The sequence below is a fragment of the Pungitius pungitius genome, chromosome 19, assembly GCF_949316345.1.
Source record: "Pungitius pungitius chromosome 19, fPunPun2.1, whole genome shotgun sequence".
Lineage (NCBI taxonomy): Eukaryota > Metazoa > Chordata > Actinopteri > Perciformes > Gasterosteidae > Pungitius > Pungitius pungitius.
This window is the reverse complement of record NC_084918.1, coordinates 13629050-13652112: the sequence shown is the minus strand read 5'-3', so window position 1 is coordinate 13652112 and position 23063 is coordinate 13629050. Positions and strand designations below refer to the sequence as shown.

At 49.1% G+C, this 23063-nt stretch overlaps 1 protein-coding gene across 8 annotated transcripts in view; it reads right to left on the bottom strand.

Annotated features, from left to right (window-relative positions):
- The window catches only part of ntng1a (netrin g1a), a 78849-nt gene extending 62298 nt beyond the window's left edge, over positions 1-16551 (bottom strand). For 6 of the 8 annotated variants that reach the window (XM_037455692.2, XM_037455693.2, XM_062559155.1 and 3 more), the window contains exons 1-2: positions 14123-14258; positions 8240-8919 (exon numbers count right to left, since the gene is read on the bottom strand). In XM_037455692.2, the coding sequence (XP_037311589.2) occupies positions 8240-8488 (249 nt within the window). In that variant the 5' untranslated portion in view covers positions 8489-8919; positions 14123-14258. Of the gene's footprint in view, positions 1-8239; positions 8920-14122; positions 14259-15059; positions 15171-16417 lie in introns of those variants that run through there. The other 2 variants (XM_037455689.2, XM_037455690.2) reach the window with 2 other exon arrangements.
- Between the last annotated feature and the right edge of the window lie 6512 nt (positions 16552-23063).

Below are 23063 nucleotides of genomic sequence, written 5' to 3'. Positions count from 1 at the left end.
GAGAGAAAAATACCTGAGACGAGCAGCGTGAAGATGCTGATGTTGTGCCGCTCACAAGGGGGTACTCGGCGTTCACATTTAGCTTTCAATTTCCTTCACCGATGGAGTTGCTATTGATTCAGAGTTTGCCCCACGCAACGGATCCCAGGGTTTGAGAGATGTCAATCAAGGAGTGTTCTTCAGGGCCTGTCAGGGTGACGGACCAAAAAAGGGGGCGAGGAAAACCGCAAAAGTCGCCGCCCCTTTATTCCCGTTTACCTTTAAAAAGGGATTGCCGACTACCATGGATGACGTGGGTACGTCATGCAAAGACGCTGCTCCCCGGAGACTACTGTCGTGACATTGAAAAAAAGCGGCAGCGCTGCCGACTTGTTGAACCCAAACAGAAACAGCCGCACGCTGCATAAATATAGGCCCTATAAAAAATGAAGGGGTTTCATTGTGCTGATAGGGACAGGAGGCCCTGCTGCTTTGAAATGCTGAGTGGTGCAGGGGAGAGCGTCTGCCACCACCCACCGTGGATTAAATGAGAGATGGGATCGCTGCATTCACAACACTCCCACTTAACTGCAGCAATTAACATTAAAAGCCCCCCCCCCCCAACACAAATGAATGAAAAGTGAGCCTCTAAATATGGATGCCACCGTATGCCGGGCTTCGGGCTCTGTAAGCTTGTCTTTGTATGCGCGTGTGTGTGTGTGAGCTCGCTTTGTTACTTGTTACCCCAAAACAGGGTGGGTGGCAGGGGAGCTCGGGGGGGGGGGGGGGGGGGGGGGGGGGGGGGGACTCCACCCAAGAGGTTCAAAGAGCAATTAAAAGTCAACGGATCTCTCCAGCAGCCAAGCACGATTTCTTTTGCTTATTCTCACAGCCGCGTGCACCGGGAGGAGAGGGGTGGGGGGGGGGGAAGGTGTACAGGGGGACGATGGAGGGGGGGGGGGGGGGTTCCAGACAATAACATTTTCACGAGTGATGAACTGTAAAATGCAACAAAAGCCCCGATTACGGCAAGAGGGATTTGAAGCCCAGAGAGCAATTAAAGAGGGAAGGGGTAAGAAATACAAAGTGTCATGAGAGAATGAAGAAAATGTCTGTCACCAATTGTGACTGTTGGGGGGGCCCCTGTGCGCGGTGCATATTATGCACGGCTCTCCAAATCCCTGTGAGCTTTGAACAATGAGACAATGCGATATATTTCTGGGTGACTCGCAGTCAATAGCGAGAGCATTTTAGGATATTCACGGGCTAAACCTGAGCTATCAAAGACCATTCCTCGCTTGACTCACATTTAATACTAATTTCCTGGGAATTCCTCATGTCAGTATATCCGTAAAAGTGAGATATAATGTTTTGGTTTCCCAAAATGAAACAAGAGCCTCTCTTTAAGAGACGTCACTCTCACACGCGAGAGAGAGAGAGAGAAAATATTTTTTCAAAGGTTGTGTTGACGCTACAACATATGGCTTTTGCAAAAAAAAAACAAAAAAAACTGGCATTTTCTATCCTCCAGCTTTTCCCAAGATTTCCTCTCAAAACTTTAAGGCAAATGTTTTGCTCCAAACTTGGAGTGAAAAAAAAAAGTCAACAGAAAATCCTGTGGGGAGCCGGAGTCAAGGAGAAGCCCCCTGTTATCTCGTTATGGCGGCGTAAACGTTGAGGCAACACCGAGCGCCTTGATGGAGCCTCTCTCTCTCTCTCTCTCACATCACAGCCAAACCTGATGTTGTCTGCACACACTTTCCTCCTGTTTTTTTTTTTTTTTAAAACAATACTTTTCTCATTTCCATAACATCTATATGCATGTCTTCCTCCGACTCAAACATGCAACCATCCCACAACAGGAAGTGCATCTCTTTCTGCCAACTCCCAGTTTGATGGACTCAGCCGAAGACTGGAAGGAAGGAAGGAATGAAGGAAGGAAGGAAGGAAGGAAGGAAGGAAGGAAGGAAGGAAGGAAGGAAGGAAGGAAGGAAGGAATAATGGTAAGAAAAGAAAAAAAAGACAGCGCCTGACACTGGTGCAAAGTTCATGGCACCGGATGGCTTCGGAAGAGAACGCCATGAGGTTCTTCCATGTGTGCGTAACCTTCACGTCACGCAGGGGGGACGTGGTCTGACAGCTCTGTGCCGAGGCAGATAATAGTCGCCCTATTCTGGCTGCACTGTGTGGTGTTTCAGCGCCGATGTGTCACGCTGCGAAAATGAAAGCCCCGTTCTGTGGTGTGGTTCCAACAAACGTGGTTTCAGTTATAAAAGGGGCATCGGTGGTAAATGGCCAGTCGGATTTTCATAAAAATACTTTATTTGTATATTTAGTAGATCAGTGCATGGCTACTCCCCCCCCCCCCCCCACCCCGGCCGCGCCTCCTCTAGGCGTCTTTTAATTGCCCCAAATGATCTATAAATAAAAGAAGTAAAACCATCGAAACAATAAGCAAATGCTGCATAATCAATGCTGGGTGGAACACGTCGCACCAATTACTGTGAGCGGCGCGAGCTTTCCAGATGGCTCCTAATATTATTTTTGGTTTAGTGCCCTGTAGTTACTTGTCTGGAGGCCCAGTGATCCGTTGCAGCAGGAAGGCTTGGACCGCTTTCAGACAGACTCTCTAGCACGAGCAACATGCAGCAGGGAGACCGGGCTGTTTATATCGTTCACTTATACCGTTTCTCAGACCAAATGGGATAAATGGGATGCCGTGATGTGGTACAATATTAACACGGGCGTTATAAGGAAGCGGTTTCATTGGATTACCATTGGTATTAAATATATGAATTAGGAAAACCCCGTCGGGAAAAAACGACTACACGAACACATTTCTGAGGATTCGTCCGTTTGAACTTACCCCGAAATTATGAGAAAAGACCCTGGCTCAGGATTTGCTGTTATTTGTTCATTTTTATAAGTAATTTAGTAAAGTAAATTTTCATTTAATTTCTTACTGAATTTTTGAACTAAATATTTTCTACATTGTAGTCGGGCTCCAAGGTGCTGTTGGCGCTCCTTCAAACCTTTTTGGATCCCATCACTGAATTCATTCTTTGCGTTCACTTCGCAGCTTTCCCTGGAATGAAGGAAGAACCGTTTTTGGATCATTTGGTCCAGTTCTCTTGATCTATTCATCAAGCATTTGAGCTTTGTGTGAGGGGAAGACAGCGGAGTGACAGAAATGGTTGGTTTCACATTGCTCCGCCCACTCACACCAACCATCCGCCGTGTATTCAGCATAGTGGCAAACAAACAATAACCAGCTTACCACGTGTTTCTTTTTTTTTTTAAAGTATGGTTTATTATGCAATGGTCTAACAGCTTCATGCAAGCGCTGTGTGTTTTTAGGTTTATTTGGGAGCCCCCTGTTCCTGTAGCATGACTCCTTGGATGATGAAAGGAGAGCGTTATCTGTCAAGTTCAATGAAGAAATGTGGCATTCTTACGAGTCCAGATTAAGATCTGTGAACAATTTCGTCCACTGCCCGTTAAGTTATACAAGTTATGCACAATTACTCCAGCCTTGTTTTGTACTTCAGATCGAACAAAAGAACAATGACTTTTACTGCCTGATCGGGTGAATGGAACGCAGCTTTCCTATTTGCTCTGTCAAAGACGAAAGAAGAGACAAACTGCATCAATCTGACTCAATGCTTTGATATCATACAGCTCTAATGGATGAGTGATTCCTTTTTTCAATGCTGCTACATTAAAGTCGATCATAAGGTGTGAAAAGCCCCCCATTGTGCGGGCTTCTAGCGGCTTCTCCTTCCCAACGAGCCAAACAGATCACGCCGTAGCATTGGTGTAAACCATCTCTCCCGACCCCTCTCCAACAGCCCTCGCACCTGCTGGTAGACATATTGCCGCCGACGGCGCCCTCGTTTCTTAAGGGAAATGTCAGCGCGGCGCCTGCTGAGAGGCACCCGAGTGAAGGGGTGGGGGGGGGGGGGGGGGGTTACGAGGGGCGTCCTGCTCGGCTGTGTGAAGCCTCTAATCAGGACCAGCTTCCGAAAATGTGTTCATCTGGTTTGTGAGCAAGAACCCAACTTGCTTTCTTTTATCAATTCTCCCCTCCATGAGTTGCAACACTCCAAAAAGGAAATTTGTTTTCTTTGGGCATTGGAAATCAACATCTACCGACGTAGATGTAATTTGCCTGCAAAATGGGCCAAAAGTCATTAAAACCCGGCCGAGTTTAGCATCTATTAAGTTGACACGAAATGAACAAAAAGGAGTAACAAACGCGAGCCCCTTTTGGAGTGAGGCTGCAGGGAATCGAGTAGCCCTGTCTGCCTCTCGGCCCGCTTTAAACCGGACCGTACCATCTGCCCAGGTAAGCAAGGGGGCAGTTAAGCAGGTGGTACTCAACAGCTTTAATATAGCAAGAAGAAAATGGAGACTTAAGATGCTTAAACATATGTGGGATCTACGCTTTGCTATGATCACACGCATACAAGAGGACACAGGTGTGCACATGACCTGAGAGTGTCCTCTATTATTTGGCGGTTTTACCTTTCCTTCAGGTGAAGGAGGCCGTGCGCAGCTGAGAGGGTTGTAACGATGCACACCCGGTTTAGATATAACTAAAGGAGAATAGGATTAGCGGCGCTGTGTGCAGAACAAAAAGCACACCGCTCAAAAAGAAAGCACAACTGACAAAACACGGGGCTAAAATGACTCATGCAACAATTTTAAAAGTACCTGGTTACAGCCTTTTCTTTACCTCTGATACGTCCTCTATTTTATGTGTCTCACATCGAGACGTCGTGTATAACCGTAGTACACTGAACAGCCGTGAAGGCCGCTTGGCACTCGTAAATGAAAGTGCAAATCCTAGTATTTAGAGGAGGTCTTGTGAGAATTATATAAACAAATAGGTCTACATAACAAAAATAATAATAAAAAAATAATAAATATAAAAAAACATCTATCACATTACTTTTAATATAGGCAGGTGTTATGCATACCCGGAAGATGATGTCAGTCATTTTAAATGAAATACACACTTTGCTTATCCCGTCCAAATGCGCGGGGAAGTACTTTGTAAATCACCCGAGGTTTCCTGGCAATATTCTCCTCCTGTGCGAATGGAGCTTAAGAATGTATTTTTAGAGCTAACTTCTCTTATCCCAGCACAGATTTAATGACCTTTTATCAGGGTAAGAAAAAAAAAATGCACGCCTCATGCTGCACCATCTTTTTAATAATCTCCTCTCTTTCCTAATTTAAATTTGATTGGTTATGAAACGTGCCAGCCTGCCGGGACTCAGGATTCAGCATTCATCAGCATTTCCTGGTTGCAAATTGGTGGCACAAATTGAGACATACAGTACTTCCATGACTGTATGAGGACATCAACATAAATCATGGAGTTGCACATAGAAAGGGTCTTTTATGTTTAATGCCTATGCATTAAACATAAAAGCACGTGCCAAGATATGCCAGCAGATAGTTGTGTGTTGGAACAACTGAGTGGATGTTAGCTCAGTAACAACCTGAAGCAGGGAAAATGTACCACTCATGACCCCCTTGAGAGTCCCTTGAATATGGTGCAGGGGCTTGAAATGAGGAAAGCTCAGAGCTGGTGTTGAGATTACACAACAATCAGACTCGTCAATTGGTGTTTTCTCGAATCAGCTCCTGCAACTACGCACGTTTTCGTTCTATGAAGTAGGCTTTATTCCCCCCCCCCCCTCAAAAATCCGCCACAAAGTCAACCATCAATTGGTTCGAGGCTCCATGACCTGTCCAAGCTTTTAAAGGCCAGCCCGAGTCAAACTGGAGGGGACAGTGAAATCTCATATGATGGCAGATTGGTGCGCCGGAGTTCAGTGAACGGCAGCTTATTGCTGTGGAAAAGGTCACCGGGCTAGAGGCGGAATAAAAGGCCTTCGCTGGGAAGCGGGGGGGGGGTGTGCACATGCTTGTGTGTCTTTGCGTATTTGTGTGCGTGTTCAGGGGCCGAAGGCTGCAACCTGAGGCTCATATACGCACTGCGCCCTCCGGCTGTCTCTCTCCCTCTCTCTCTCTCTCTCTCCCTCTCTCCCCCTTTGGTGCCTGTTACCTTCAGCTCTCCAAGAAGCAGTGGCAGGCCATCAAAACACACCCGCACAATCAATTTACCAGAGGGATGAAATTCTCCAATAACGCGGCCTGATGATAATTGCCTGAAAATCTGCGATCTTTCCCACTTGCGATACGAACCGCTATTGGCATAGAGTAGCTGGAATATCAATGATAACTGTTCTGGTGTTGATTTTGGAGCCATGTTGCTGCTAAACAGAAAGTGTTGTGCAGAGAATTCCACGGGCTCCAAGGCAGGCGTCACGGGTCATGTTACAGAACGTGTGATTACAGCACAGCAGGGAGGGAGAGGCGGCGTCTACGCGGGGGGCGAACCGCGACTGTTTTCTAAACTGACGCCCTGGTGTCACGTTGAGTGGCGGAGAGACGCAATCTCCCTCATCTCGCTAATTCAATAAAGCCTTTGAACCGTTCTCATCAGACAAGTTCAAAAGGCTGCCATTAATACAGTCGTGATGAACTCCACAAATAGAACGTGTCCGCCGATGCGTCAGCTCATCCGGGCTTCCGTCCGTGGCAAACGCCACACGCCCTTTCTGTTTTCAGACGAGGGCGACCCCCTGATTGGGCTTCGCGCCGGCTCCTCCCCGTCGGGCCGCGCCTCCTTCGCCTCGGACCGACCTTGTCCAACCCAGTCAGCGTTTTTTTTCTTTTTTAAAAGTGCTCGAGCGATGTCTGGCTGAGGAATGTGTCCTATGAATAAAACACATTAGCTACAAAACACGCTGAATTATTCACATTTCAGAGCCGCCAATGGCCGGGCACGCGCAGGAGATATCAGGGCTTCAGTCGCCGTACGCTTTGCACACAGTCCTCTGGGCCTCCGTCTCCCCCCGCGTTCGCCGCACGCCGCGTCTCCCCCTTGATCGCTCCCTCTCATCGTCTTTGTCATCCGTGTTTGGTTAATACCCCGTCTGCTCCTCTGTTTCTCCTCTTAGCCGACGGGAACCCTCTATTTATACCGCTCAATTCACTACTTTTTTCCTGGAACATCTCGCTATTCATCTAAAAGGGCTCTTGAAGCCGTCGAGGAGGCGCGTTTTGTTCTGAGGGAATCGCTGATGACTTGGTAACACGCGCCGGGCCCGCGATGAATTCATCATTTAGCGTTAATCCGAGGCGACCAGCTGTGAGTGTCGAAGCGAGACGCACCCGGAATAAGGAGGGAGGCGGTTTTTGCTAATTAAATCCTTGACCTAATAAGCATCTTTTTGCTCATTTTATCTCAAGCTCCAGCAGGAGTTTGTGATTTTCATGATTGCAATGTAATTTACAGAATCAACAGCGCCAAATGAACTTCAAAGGGTAAAGCAATCAGCTGATCCCTGCTTTTTACAGTGCTGTTTGCATGCGAAATCCCTCTCGTCCTGCAGAACATCCCTTTCGAGTAATCCCGATTAGCCTAGTGTGCACAGTGTGGAACCCTTCAACCCAACAAGTCGATGACAGCCGATCGCAGCAGATTTGTCCACTAACACAACGGCCCCTTTGGGGAACCGGCCCACCGGTCTAGCGCCATGGTAACGGCTCCGTGAGGCTGAAAACGCCCTGGTGCTCGCAGCCAAACGCTAATGTCAGCACGCAAACACGCCAGGATGATGATGACTAGTTCAGCATCTTCAGCCAAGAGAAGCGCTCGCCTCTTTGTCTCGAGGTTGATCGCGAGCAAAATCTGACGCAGTCGTTTCTCACAGGGAGAAAAAAAATATATGCAGAGAGCGTTAGTCAAAAATGCGGCACTGGATTTCCTGTACAGACGCTGGGTCACTGTGTTTGTGTTAAAAAAGGAAAGCACTTGGGTTGCAAATGTAAAAAAAGTCTTGTGACTTTGTATATGTGTGTGTGTGTGTCGTCCCTCGGTTTGAGTCACCGAGTTATCTGCAAGTGAACCACGCGTGTGACAGTGTTAGCGGCGCGCTCGCAGAAGCAGCTTCCCAAACAGCCCAACGTGACGTCAATGGGCACGAGCCTCCCTTTCCTCAGCCACGGCAGCGCGTCTGACTCACGCGGGCTTTGAAGGCTCTCTGTGGGGGGGGGGGGGGGGTCCGAACAGGCCGAGACGATGCACCAAATACGCAGACGCTGGTGTGTGTGTGTGTGTGTGTGTGCGAACTAAAGATTTGGGGAGGGAGGGCGGGGTTCTTCCCTTTCTGCTTGGACTCACCAGGGCACAGTAGGTCTCCGGAGGGTCTCCACAGGTGATGTTGGGGGGATCCAGAGTGACCTTCAGGTACTGGGTCATGTCCGCTGCCTCTGGCTGGCAGGCCATGTAGTCCCAGGTCAAGCCTTCTTCCGAGTAAACCTGGGACTTGCACACGTCGTAGTGGCCCCACGCCGCCGGGTAGTGCTGCATGGCCGCCTGGCAAACACCGGTCCACAGCGCCTGCAGCGTCAGCGCCAAATGGAAACGCATGACTGGTCCTCGCTCCAGGGGGGGGCCCGTGTCTCCTTCTGAGGGGATTAATAACGAGGGATCCCTCTCTCTCTGCCTCCACTTATTCCAGCTCACTCAACTGGAGTGAGCAGGCATGCCAAAACTCCCCCCCAGGTGGAGTGACAGTCGGTTTGGAAGTGTCTCGTTGGGCTCTTTTCCTCCCGTTACTATTTCGGTGCCTTTTTTTTTTTTTTTAGGTTTGTGGAGTAGTGGGTGACTGCGCAGGATGCCCAGGTAACTGGCCCGTTGAGGAGATAAGAGGGGAGAGTCGAGGAAGGAAGGAGGAGGAGGAGGAGGGGGGGGAGGGGGAGATAGCCCTCTGACACGCTGATAGGGCGATGAGTGACACGTCTCCTCAGCTCTCCCGGCTGTCAATCATGGCCCGTCTTCCTGCACGTCGATCTGGCGATCTGCGGAGAAACAGAACAAAGGGTGGAGGGGTGGGGGTTAATATACCTCTCTTGTGGGAGTAGAGTTCTGACAGCGAGAGAACGTTAGCGGACGCCGCGGGGAGAACGGAAGGCGTATAGGGTGGTGTGGGTGTTTGTTGTCCATCGAGACACGGCACCGAGTGAGTGAGTGAGTGGGGGCCCATCGCGGGTAAGATTGGATCCTGCTGCTTCCTCCCTGCAGGGTCACACTCCATCCCCTCACACACACACACACACACGCTAAGAGACGGCGGCGACATCTGATCCCAACGCGCCGTCTCAATCAGGGAATCTGGGTTTCAATCTGCTAGCTCCATGACAACAGGTAAACTCTCCGTGTGGTCTATTAAAATCCCAAAACTCGTCGTTTATAACAAAGGGAGTTGTGGGAAAAGAGTTCACAAAATAATAAAAATATATTAAAAAAATGAGTTAGCGGACTACCGTCACTCAAATATTTACATTTTACTGAGCAGCTGGTGTTGCCACTCGGGTTCACAGCACCCGTTTGTATCTGCCTCCCCTTTTTCCTTTTGTCCCGCTACCGTTCCTTCCATTGGACACCCCTGTGAGTATAATAATGAATAGCTATGGCTTTATTTTGTTTTTGAGTTGACCATGCGGCGTCCCTACCAACCTGCGGATACCTTGTTGTGTGAAACGCAGCAGCACGACTGCAGCGGATGGTGTGTGCTACCCGGAAGGACGGGGGTAAAGAAGCACACTTAAAAAAGAATCTTCTATTTACTCTGGAAACCTGAGCGAGAAGGCTGAATAACTTCCTTAAGGGATTCAAGCAGATGCACAACAAGATGAATCTTTACAAATTTGCTCTGGTACAAAAACGGATGAAAAATGTATTATCGTGCAAAATGGCGATCCATAGAAATTAGCGACAGAAGTGGCTAGAAAGTGGAATTCAATTTTGCCCCAAATGATTGAGACAAAAGTATAAAAAAAAACAAAAAAAGCCGGCTTACTAGTTAGAGGACGGAGGAAGGAGAGAAATAAAACACCTTAAATGTAAAATGGAATAGTGTCAATGAGGGGATGTCAGCAGGTGAGGAAGCAGCCAATTATCCAGAGAACCTCATGGCACAGAGCTCCCTCTTCCCATTAAGAGACATAATATTACCATGTTACGGGAGGGGACTAAAGAGGTGGCTGGAAAGTGTCTGCGCCTGTGGGTCAGTACGTGTGTGTGTGTGTGTGCTTCTTGTGCAGAGGTTCATCTCATGGGTAATGAGACAACAAGCGGTGGCCAGGCTTGGATAACAAGCAATAGAGATCACAAAAACGGACAGTGGGTGGGGGGTGGGGGTGTGTGTGTCATTATCACTGCGCCGCCTTGGACTCTTTGATTACTCCCCCCCCGCTCAAACCCCTCCGTCGCTCCCGAAGAGGAGGGGCAGGAGAGCAGATGGAAGGAGTGCCGACGTGCATTTTAAGTGAGGATGGGGATTTATTTTAAGGGCAGGTCGCTTCCCTCAGCCATCGATCAAGGTCCCCAGGACATGAGAGGAGGGGCCGCTCGCAGGATGCCCCGCTGCACCGCAGGCACAGAGCGATACACACCTCCAGCAACAGGGGGGGTCACGAGGATACAAAGACAACGGTTATAATGAAGCCCCGTCAAGGGGGGGGGTTAGGAGCGACTTAAGAAATACGTGAAAATGTCCCATTGGAAGCAGGGGGATGTATACAAAACATTGTGTCTAACAAGAAAGGGCATAAGGATTTGGCTTAGGAATAGATGTCGTGTAAATTGACATTGGAATGACATCTCCACCTTCTCCCTCATTGTAATGCGGACTGTGATTGGCTTACAAACCAGCGGTAATGTCACCTGACAACCTGCTCATGCGCGGGGAACTGAGATTTAAAGACGGCTCGGAGAAACTTTCCCCCTCGAGCAGGTGAATGTTAAAAAAAAAAAAAAAACGCCATCACACACACCCTCCTGCACCGGGGAGGAACAATAAGCAAAACACACTTTAGAGTGCAGGAGGGCCAATGAATAAAATATGGAAAAGAAAGATATGAAAAATGTGAATATAAAAAAAAAACAGACCACAAAAAATGTTACAGCAGCCTTTCATTTTAAAGTGTAAGAAATAGAGAAACCCAAACTGTTTCTCTTTTAAAGCTAGGGTTTTAAGATTAAAAGAGGATGAATACATGAATGACACTTTTAGTGATGCGGGTCAAAAAAAAAAATCAATGGAGGTAAATTATGACAATGTTTTTTGTTTTTCAGCTTGAAGGCCAGATTACTTATAACATCCAATAAGTAATCGGATTGGGAGCTTCAGGTAACGGCCGACCATACGCTAAGCCCCCCCACCAGGGCCCCCCGAAAGCCGCTCCCCACTGCTGGCGGGTGTGACGAGTGGATCATGCATGTCATCAAATGAACAAAATGAAGGCCGCTCATGTCTGCCCCCCTCCCAGAATCCTCCTGACCTACTAAGATGACCTCAGGACCGCTTTCCCTTTCTATTCAAATCATACCAGAAAATAATTGCTCCTTTTTTTTCCTCCTCCTCCTCCTCCTTCTGGCCACAACCACTTATGCTGCCGTCCATCCACTTTTCAATCAGCCATTGCCCGTATTGATCCTTGTATTTCCTACTGACCGGTGGCTTGTGTGGGTTCAGCGTTTTCTCCTTCTGCTTATAGTGCTGCCAACGTTGTGAAGTGCTTTCTAGTCCTTCTTTGATCAGAGAGGCCCATTTCTTCCCTCACCGAGGAACTGTGAGGTCATGACCTCGCACCGATCACCTACGGGGGGCCACAGGGGGCAGTCCTTACACACCTGCCTGTCGATTTAAAAGAATATGAGCACATTGTGTTAATATAAATGTTCCAAATTTGAAAGACAGCTGTAAATATATCTGGAATGACCCCAAGTTTGCCACTCTTTTTCCAACTACTCTCCCCCCTTTTCATTTTGAATTTCCCGCATTTAAGCAGGCTTTCAAGGGCAATTTCTGACCCTGCTTCTGTCCCGTCTCCAGCCACTTTCATCTTTTTCGCCTCCGCATGTTTCATGTTCCACAGAAAGGTGCAGGAGAGGAGATGTGCAGACAGACAGAAACCAATGAAAGATAGAAAAAGACAAGATGGCCCAGCTTCGGGAAAAAACAACACAAAAAAATAAAATAATTGTCCTATCGCCTCTCTGAGCTGTGCTCAACAGATTCCTCTGCCTGCCTTTCCAGAATCCCTAATGTTGGCTGTTAACAACCTGCCAATAGGGCCGGCGTCCTCATGAATAAAAACGCGAGGAGCGGCGCGTGGCCCCCGCGAACGTGGCAGCCGGCCTCGGCCCGCCCCCGGGTCGGCCCATCACTTAGCGCTGCTTCTTTCGCTTCTCGAAATGTCGCAGCCTTCAATCGGCACGCCTTCTGATCTCGTTAAGAATGACGGCCGGCGTGGAGCACAGCGTCGGGGGGGGGGGGGGGGTCGCTCGCGGCGTGTTAAGTCGCCGTGCTTTCGGGGGATGGGTGGGACATACTTGGGGAAGGAATCAAAGGCAAAAAGTGACACAAACACTGAAGGCTGTCTGTGTAGGGGCCTCTTCTCCCACCTGTGATGTGATAAACAGCGCCATGTGTGTGTGTGTGGGTGGAGCGGGGAGGGTGGGGGGGGGTGCTGCCTCGCCAGCTTCGAGTTTCACATTCATCACGGGTCGGGGAGAAGGCCGCGTTAGTGGTGTGCTGAACCCTGCCGGGGCGACGGGTTCCTTTTAACGGGACGTGGCTGCAGCGTCTCCTCAAACGCCGGCGTCTGCCGCAGCCAGACAGGTCAGGCCCCGGGGGGAGGGGGGGGGGGAGAGCAGGGGTGGGGGGGTGTTTGTTCGGGACGAGCGGGGCCCTGACCGCCGAAGACGTGCTCCTCTCGCCTCCATCAGCTGCATCTGCCTAAAATCCTCTGTCACTCCCTCTTGTCCCTTCTAACTGCATCCAACCCCCCCCCCCCCCCCCCCCTCCCTCCCTCACACCCCCCTCCCCCCGGAGCTGCAGAGGCTGCCACATGCGCTCTGTGCGTGTGCCAGAGCAGCGCTTCTGACAGGGTGACTGTGCCCGATGCTGACCCTGGTCCAGCCGAACAGACCCCCCCCCCCCCCCTCGGGCTTCGGTTACTCCAGCGCAACGTGCACAGCAGTACGCCGAGTAAGGGGCTCGACAAGATCACGCCTGCCCACATCATCCCTGCCCCCCTCCCCCTTTCGCTTCCTCTGACTCTCCTTGCCACACCGAGCGGGGCGACACGGGAGCACCAATCTGCATTATTAAAGACCCTCCAACCTAAAAGGCTGCGGGCGCATTACTCCAGGAACCACGGTGACGTGTCTGGACACCCACCCACCATGTCCACTTTAGCTCCAAAAGGCCAAGGTATGGCTCTCTCCACTAGAAATGCACGTGGGAGGAGCCACCTGGCTTAAAGTGGCTGCTCCTAACAAACACGCGGAGAAGATCCCTTTATTACCTGTCATCTTTTTACACTGGGAGGGACGAAGGAAAGGGGGCGGCGGGGGGGGGGGGGGAGGGGATCAGAGGCCATGAATATGCCGACTGGGACTGGAAGGTGCAACTTGAGATCTAATCATGAGCACAAACTTTAAAGAATAACTTTAAAGGGTCCTGCAGATCATGACAACTTTGAATCTATCCCGGTTAAAGATGCAGAGCCTCAGACTTCAGTGTAATGCTACCTGCACTGAAAAGTACAGAGGAGCGTTGGAATCAAGCAATTAGCATCGAGGGAGTAAAGCATGAGTAAAGAGTGCAGCAATGTTGAGAGCATGTAGCAAATTCAATCCGTAGCAGGCCGCTTGTATCATTAAGGCCGACTGGCTGCACCATGACACAAATGGAATTATGCGTGATGGATAGGCAAACGATAAGGACATAGGTCCCGCAAGGGGGCGCCTTTCAAAATGACCTGGAGGCATGCTGTCAAGTTGCAGATGCAGCCAAGGTCTCCTCTTATCTACGTATGAATCGGTGGTGAGGCTTGGATGTTGCTGCTAGGAACGAGAGGAGACGCAACTCCATCCCTGTCCATAAATTACAGAAGATCAATGCAGCCGGAGTCACTTCCAGAACCGGGTGCGAGATGATCCAACACATAATAAAGTTCACACGCAGTGAGGAAAACACCAAATCAAACTTACATTTCTCGGGAGAGGTACTTCCCTTTGCCCTCGCTGTTTAACGCCGCTCAACAAGTTCGGAGCAGCGGAATGAACGTGAGTGGAGAAAGAAGCTCTTTAAGACGCGCTCCTTAACAGGAATGTGATGAGTGCGCACGTCGGTCTCTGAGGAATCGCTGTGCGCACCATCTCTCGCTCCGGTCTGGCGACCAAAGCGGGAGAAGGAGAAGAAGAAGAAAAAAAAGAAGGGGGGGGAAAAAACGATCAAGAGGAGGATTTTCTTGCCACTCCAAAACAAATGACTGATGGCCGTCCAGAGGGCTCGGTCAGCAGCGCGCCGGGCGTAAACGGGGGGGACTTCTGAGCAGGGGCTGCGGTGCCAACGTGTCCATCATCCTCTCTCTCTCTCTCTCTTGGTCTCTCTCTCTCTCCAAGTGTCATTCCATCACAGCGATGTCCGCAGAAAACAATGAAAAGGAGACCCACTTTCTTCCTCCAATGCAACTTTCCCCGCTGTTCCCGTTTAGAATTCCTTCATCTCCAAACAGTCCCGCTCGCGGATTTCTGCGCCGGTCGCGCCCCCCACCTCGTCCCCACCTCGCGTGCTGTAGTCTTCGGCCACTCAACAGGGACACGGATCACGCCAATTAGACTCGGCGGCTGAACATATCCGCTTGCACCTTCTCCTTCCTGGTCCTTTTCTTTTCTCTCTTTTTTTTTTTTTGGTTCCCGGCACACGGCGCACAAACCGACCGCCCAGGCGGGAGATAACGGCGATGATAATGCGCCGCGAGGCTCTATTAGCTCAGAATAACCCACACACACACACACACACACACCCTCTCGCTCCCCCACCCACCCGCGCACACCTATGGTCCCCCCCACCCCCTTGCCCCCACCCTTTCCAGCCCGTCTCCACGTCGCGTTCAACCCCTCTCACGCACGCACATCCACGCACCGTCATTCTGTCGGGACCCGTTGGGAACTCGGGGAGGGAGGAAGATCGTCTGGAGTTGAACCTCTTCATTCGATCGCATCAAATTATCCAAGAACGTTAGTAGTCACGAAGAAATGGAAGGTCGGACGAGCTTTCAAACAGCGTGGACGACCATGTGTTATTTAAAGTCACGAGGCATGTGTGTCCCCCTCAGATTGCAAATCAATTTCTTAATTACGTTTATTATTATGATTTATTCTTATAACTATATATTGTACATGTTTAAGTTGTGCGTAATTGTTGCCAAGTGTAAATGGGGTTTATGTAGATTACTACTGCACTCCAAAAGGGAGGAAGTGTGGAAGGAAGGGCGGAGAGTGGGGACGTTAAATAGGAAATAACAACCTGGCCGATATTTTGGCCAATAATTAAGTCATTATAAAAGAAAACGGGTCTTTCAAATCCACATGGCCTCACGTGATTGCAAGGCTTCTCAGCATAAAATGAAATTTTCACAGAGAGTTCAATTAGATCAGGCCAGCACCTTCTTCTTGGAGACCACGTGGAGGGAGCGAGATGGTGCGAGCACAAGTCAGGCGCAAACTTGCCCACGGCTAGACCCCCGCTGCAGGGCGCAAGGCTGCGTGAAGCCTCTAAAGGCCACGGAGGGGGCTTTGTAATCCCCCGACCCCCCCTCCCCACACACTTAACCCCAAGCACCGTCAGAAAGACAGAAGAGAAGATAAATCTCTGTACACATAAAGATGTTTTTTTTCAACGATGTAAAAGAGATGAAGGATGAACCAGCGTGATGAAAAGATGACAAAAAATATTGCAAGTCTTGTTTCTCCCACAAATGCCAAAGACTCGCGTGTTATTAAGGGCACGCGGCACGACTAATTCGTTCCCATTGCCCATAGGATGAAACGCAGTGCCCGTACCGCCCTGGCTCTGCGCGCTCGCTGGGCGTCCACGAGTCCTTAGTATCCTCAAATAGACATACAGGTGAGTTATGCACAACAAAACGCAAGAGAGCAGAAATAAAAAGCTCTTTTCTTTACAGTCTGAACACTAGAACATTTAAGCTGCACCGGATTTTAGTTTATTTTTCCTATTTTTCGCTGCTCGGGACATTCCGGGAGATGGAAAAGTGCCAAATGAAAGATAACCAGAAACAAACATCTGTACTCCAAATAGCCGGCTTCACGGCTATTTGGAGTACAGATGTTTGTTTCTGGTTATCTTTCTCCCAACACGACGCCAAATCTGGCCACCCACCCGGCGCGCGTCACGGCGAACCTTCAAAAGTTTACGCGCTCCGGGGTTCGGGTGGAGCACGAGGGGAAGAAGAAGGGAAAGCAGCTGCCGGAGCGTCTCACCTTGGTCCCTCAGTGCTTCATGCCGCCGAGCAGCAGCCACCCGCGTCGCCCTGTTGAGCCGAATAAATCCGCTCGAAGACGGGACATGTTAGCGCGCCGCAGGAAGAAGGAAGGAGGGGAGCCGGTGGTGGTGGTGGTGTGTGTGTGGGGGGGGCGGGGGGGGGGGGGGGGGGGCGACTAGCTGGTCTCCGCCGCTGCCGGGGAACGGAGGGACAGCTCCCGGTGTACCGGCGCGACGTCACCACGAGCCCGGAGACGACAGAAGACAATCTTCTGGTTCTTGTGTGTTTTGTTTAAAAATGATTCCAAGTGGCTCTCGAGAAAGAGCGCGCGAGGCGGCAGAGAGTGACTCACTGCTCTCAGACACAATGAGGCGCTGAGTCTTTGACGACCGACTTTCACCTCAAGTTCATCGCTCTGCTGGAGGCTGCGAGCCGTCACCGCTGCCGTTAGGATGCACGTTTACCACCGCTGATGCACCCGGAGACCACTGGGATCACTGGGACACCCCATGGTCCGCGGTGGACGGAATCTGTGGCAAAGACTGTTGGCGTGAATTTCAATTCCTGCATACAGTTGAAATAAAATAGGAAAGGTGCAATCGTTTCATAGTGATCCAAAAACAGTAGCAGACACAAAGTTCACATTGACCCTCCTTTTGCTCCTTAAGAGTCATCACTTAGAGGTATGACAATTTATTTTGTATAATCACAAATACTTCAGCGGGCTTTAGTGATACCCCCTGTCCCAAAACCCTCACATCGATACAGGAAAAACTCCCCGTTCCGTAGTTATATAGTACACATGTAGCGTCGTTAGAAGTCACACGAGGGATTTTGTGAGCTCCAAAAGACATCTGTTGAAATGGTACTTCGGAGGTCTTTGGTACAAGAGGAGACATCACCACAATGGAGGATTTATGGCAGAACGTTAAAGATAGAACCCATGACCTCGCCTGTTAGCACTACCAGCCGGCAGGGGCGGCAAATTGTGACCCCAGGGAGTGATTGTTGAAAAGCTGGAAATCCAAACAACAAGCCCAATTTAATTGATATCAAGAAAGCCCGCCGACGTGCAAGAACACGGCCGTCTTGGTTTAGGGGGCAGCTTACTTTGTCGGCGAAGCGGAGGACGGGTTAAGGATACAGCCGAGGAGACAGCTCTTCACGCAGCTGCCTCTCGCCTTCTGGGAGCCCAAGGGCAACCTGCCTCCACGTGGGCTTCTCCCCCCCCCCCCCCCCCCACACCCCCCCAATTCACTCAGCGACAGGAGAAGAGTGCACAGCGGAAAGCCACCAAAGAGCACGTTTATTTCCCCCTTTATTGACTCCACGCGGTGACACGGTAATGTGAGATGTACATGATGTGAGAAAAGATGCAAAGGGGTCAGAACCAACGGATGGGGCGATTGAACGTGGAGGATTAGTCACACACACACACACACACACACACACGCACGTACAGCAAGACAAAAGAAATACACACGTGCACGCAAGAAGACACGTGTGTCCTCAAATCAATCATCGGGTTCAATTGGTTGGCTCTTTTTGAGGCCAATAATTACTTGACCCCGAATTCCCACTTTCGCCCCTACCTTGTGTGTTGTTAAGTGTCTTTTTTGTCCATTGATGTCATCATTCATAATGGTTATTATAAAACTGGCGGATGAAGCTCTCTTTGCACATCTCTGTCTGGCAGACGCCAGGCACAGAGGTATTGGATTTTTTTTCTCTCACTCCTATTCAATGAAGGGTAATGTTGCCTTCATCCGGAGAAGTGTTAGTAGAAGGGAGGAGGGCAGGTTATTCATAAAGGAACATTGTATTTAGGCCTTTGCTCCATACACTTGTATGAGGTGAGATACCGCTGTGTCATCAGGCTGAGTGGGAGGTCCACCCACCGGCGAAAGTTCAGGCAGATGTGCGGCGGGCAGACAGCCGTGACTTCTAGCAGTCAAAGTGCCCCCCCACCGACTTGCCCCCTCACCCCATCACTACCACAACGATGGCATGTGCTCCCGAAAGTTCTGCATGACAAAGTGTACTTCAATAAAGTGTTAGTTTCATTTGACTGGATTAGCCAGTGAAACAATGTTAGCTTAATCTACCAATACAGTTCATACATTTTGTACATCAACTCGTAATCTATAAAGGACCTATTCATTTTCCTTTGGGAGTAGAAGCGTCTTGTAGTCAACGATGGTTGGTAGACGTGTGAATGAAGTGTCAGGGAAACATTGCACCGAGGGGTTTAGTCTTTATGCACACGGACTGTGCAATTACCACTTCTGTCCAACTTTGACTCTGCGAGCTATCAAACTCCCGCTTCCACTGTACATGGACGCGGTGAATGGAGACTGCTTTCCGAGCGTCTATCTCTCTCCTTCTGGAATGAACTGCTGGTAGAAGGAGGAGGAGCGACTTTCGGGGGGGGGGGGGGGTCGGTGCGTGTGCTGGAGGCCTTGGGAGGACTGAACCCGGGTCGGTCTCAGCACCTCTGTGCACCTGCTCCGCTTGGACTCAGTGTCAGAGGTTTGTCACGCTTCATTTCAACCCCCCCCCTCCAGCACCCCACCCTCTAATCTGCTGCCCGCAGACCTCTGCCGCATTATCCAATCCTGCGCCGTGTCCTAAAACCACAAAACCCAACATGCCCGCATTGAAATATCATATTAGGTTATAAAACAATACCTGAGAAGAATTACATGGAGGCATAATCCAAAAAGTGCATGATTGAAAAAGGATTAGCGGGTAGGAGTTGCTAGGGATGTGGACCCACAGTTTGGTGGATTTGTACTTTGCTCCCAGGCTGAGACTCTGCCTGCGTCGTGCTGATTGTGAATCAGGGCCATCCCGTTCAGATTTACGTGCCCCTGCGAGTGATTTGGGGCTTAACGCGCCGTCCAGATCGGGCCTCGCTGTGACGGTGTGTGTCCGTCCGTGAAGTTGCGCCCCGGCGCTTTCGGCTGGACGCGTTTGTCATTGGCGGCGGCTTTTTCTCAGGGCCGAGACTCGCAGCTTGGTGCAAGGATAAATGCTGTTTGTCATTTGAATAAGAGCACCGTTTTATAACTGTAGAGCGAATACACCAGGATGCGCCGTGGGACAGAGTTATTTTGGGGTTTTAGCACAGGGGTCAGCTAACGATAATGATGATGGATAGTGAGGCCTGCCGGTCCACAGGAAAAAGACTCGGCTCTCATGGGGGGGGGGGGGGGTTGGTCACCAAATTAGCTTTAGTCAATACCCGGCTTCAGCATTGCCCTCAGGATATGCTGACAGAAGTATTGGTAACTGTAAGCGAGTGTAGGAATTGAATCCCTGTGGCTTAGTCATGGCGTCATTTGCATACAAGGATGAATGAGTGGCCATGATTAGACATTGTGCCCCCCCCCCACCCCACCCCCGGAGTCCAGTCGGGTTTCAGCAGTGATCGAAAATGAGCATGCAGAATTGTCTTCAATGTTATGCGTGAAGAGAAAAGTTCAGGATTCAAACTGTACGACCCATAAAGAGTTTTTATTTTACGAATGTTAAAAGGAAAGAAATGCTGTTGAGAAACTACATTCCCCAATGTGTGCAACGTGGACCATCAACCCTGATTGGATAACTGCATCAAAAAATGCAATCGACAGGAACAAATTCAAATGGCCTTCCAACACTGCTGACTCAAATCCAATTACACTCCATGTTGGAGATATACATTTGTGCTATTTCAGTTCGAGGTGGTAGCCAGTGAGCTACACGGAGGCAAAACCCCAACGTTGTGCTTTTGTTCCCAAAGTCAGGCAATCAGTGTTACTTTAGAGACTGCATCGAACAAACTCCTGCGTGTTTCCGGGGCGATGCGGCGGGGTCCCGGTGGGACGGGTGGGCAACGTGACGAGATGCGCCCCGCGTTCCCCTTTATGAGAACGTTGTCTCAATCGGCCATTGCGAGGAATTAGTGTTTGTGCGTGCTTCTCCGCCCTGCTGTGCTCTCACCCCGAGTCAGAAGCGGTGTACCGCCGCGCTCGGTTGTTATTACTGGTGGACGGTTACGCGTGAGTCTCTCCTCAGGCCGGTTCCCCGTCACCGGAGTACGTAAAGTAGGAATAGGAAACACCGGATTGGACACATTGTAGAGAAGGGGCTAGGGCTGTTTGCTGTTGGTGGATTACAGGCCGGACTTACAGGATTTAGAAGGAGCCATCGTGTTCTTCTTCCAAATGTATTGTTTGACTTCATTTTAAAGAGCTTTGGACACTCATTTGTGCTCTTTAAATGAATATCGCATATGCTTTTTTGTAGAATGTGACCAGTGTGTTAGTCTGTTTGTTTTGTAGTTATTTGGCGTCAGAACAATATTGGAATGCTGCCTTTGTGGACAGACAGGTCTCTCTCAAAAAAGAGTGTTTTAACCCAACACAATATGACATTACGGAATTGAAAAATGTGTAAAAATAGATGATGTCATCTAAATTTGTATGACACGTATTAAACTTACTAAGTACTAAGCAATTTCCTGGCAAAACGGGAGTGTGTTTTGAACAAAGGCTGTATGCATGTAACAAAACGCAGAAGACATGAGTAACTTTTAGTAAGATATCATTGAAAGCATTTTTTGAGGGCATGTTCGAACTGAAAAACGTGCTCTGTGGAAAACGCGTTGGTCAGGTCTTTGAATGAAAAGTTAAAGTTGACAAGATCTAGGAGCAAGAACAGAAGAAGACCCAGTAGTGTCAAAATCGATAATGTAACCAGATTATGAAACCTTCCCTGTAATTAAACACATGACATCTTCCTCCCTACGAAGCGTCTAAGGCGGGAATGGATCACAATTAGTTTAGCGGTTAGAAGCCAGAGAGTGGCCCTGCATGCGAGAGTGTGATTCCGAGGGTTAGCAGCGGCGGTCGGGGCTGCATTTGACATTTCCATTCTCCGGACGCTGTCTGTGGGGCTTTTTTTTCTTTTCTTTTTTTTAAGTGACCTGTACAAAGAGGTACTCCGACAGTGTGAGAGCACTTTAGGCCGGCTGCCAGTGTAGAGTTCCAGTTGAATGAAAGCTTCTTTGGGCAACAAAGAGACTCACACAGAGCAGTGACCCGTGCAGCGGGGGAAAAAATTTAAAAATCAATTTGACAACTTGGATGTGACCATGAGGAGTTGTGGTTGCGTCCAAGTCGCTCTGACCGCTTGACTTTTGACAGGAATGTCTCCTGGGTGTGAAACGACGTGATGAGCGCTAATGGGGTGGTGCTGAGAGCCACGTGTGCTAATGAAACACCGTACATGGAGCCTACCAGGGAGGCGGTCTCTACAAGGCCCGGTAGGAAAGGATGGGGGGGCTATTCCCACAATTCTCCCTCCATGGATGCTACAGCTGAGGCCCCCCCCCCCCCCCCCATACACAGGATTTAATGGCGTTCAAGTGACAGATTCTACACGTTATGGAAAAACAGGACAGTTTGGGGGCAGATTTACGCTTCAGATTTGTACCACGAGGGATTGGGGGGGTTGAGCAACCTGTTCACCATCACCACGCGTTAATCAGCTTGATTCATGTCATCCCGGACTGACGGTTTGACGTTCATGACGTGACCTCAGACAGACATCCGTGGAGGTAGTGGATTACAGTGGGACATTTTCGGGAATCTGTTAATTATCAGCTGATAATAATAGATAAAATGTAGATAATGTTTAAGTTTTGAGTCCAACGCGCATAGAGAACTTAATATATTCACACAAACACTTCATCAGCTTCGGTTTGACGAGGGAGTAACACAATATTACGCTAAATATAGTAATAAAGCACCTACTGAAATAGAAATTGTTGTAAAACATCCCATGTTGGAGTGGATTCATTTTTGGAATTATATTCCTCGTGACAAATACACAAAGACATCAGTACAGTTGTTTAGCAGGTCAATGCAAATATTGACATACTTATGTAATATTAACCAAATACCTTAGATTAAGGAATTATCTTCTCTTCGTAGACCAAGCACACTGCATCAGTTGAGTGATTAAAGGTGCAGTTTAATAATACCTATTTACGGTTGGTTGTGACACGTGCTTAGGATTCTTAGGCGTCATTAGATACTCTAGATAGAGGCAGAACTCACACAGACACCGTTTATTTGACCATTAGTTCAACAAAAAACAGTGAACTGTCTCTAATTAGACCCCTGGCAATAAGGTTGAATACTCTACAATAATCTAAAAAGTGAATCAATGATCGGTCCCCAGGAAGGTTTGTGTTCAATGGAATAATGAGTGACGGATTAGTAAATGCGGTCACGAAACGATTAACTTCTATTAGAAGGTATAAAAAATACAGTCAAAGATAAATATTATCCCTGATTGTTGCTAATTTGAATATGTTCATTACTCAGTCACTTGGGGTGAAATAGTGCATACAGTCTCTGCATTAGAATCACAACTTCTGATGAAGTCCGTTTGTCTTGACGGAGGAGATTGTGTCCTGGTTGTAAATAATGAGCCAATTTAGTGCAACGAAAGATGAAAACCATCCAACATAAAAGACACCTCCTGCCTGAGTGCAGCCAGTCCAGGTCAATAGATTGGGCCGATCGTCATTTGAATGCAGCCTTTTCCACAGATTCCACACAATGTGCACGACTAAATGGATTAGAATGACAGAAGTC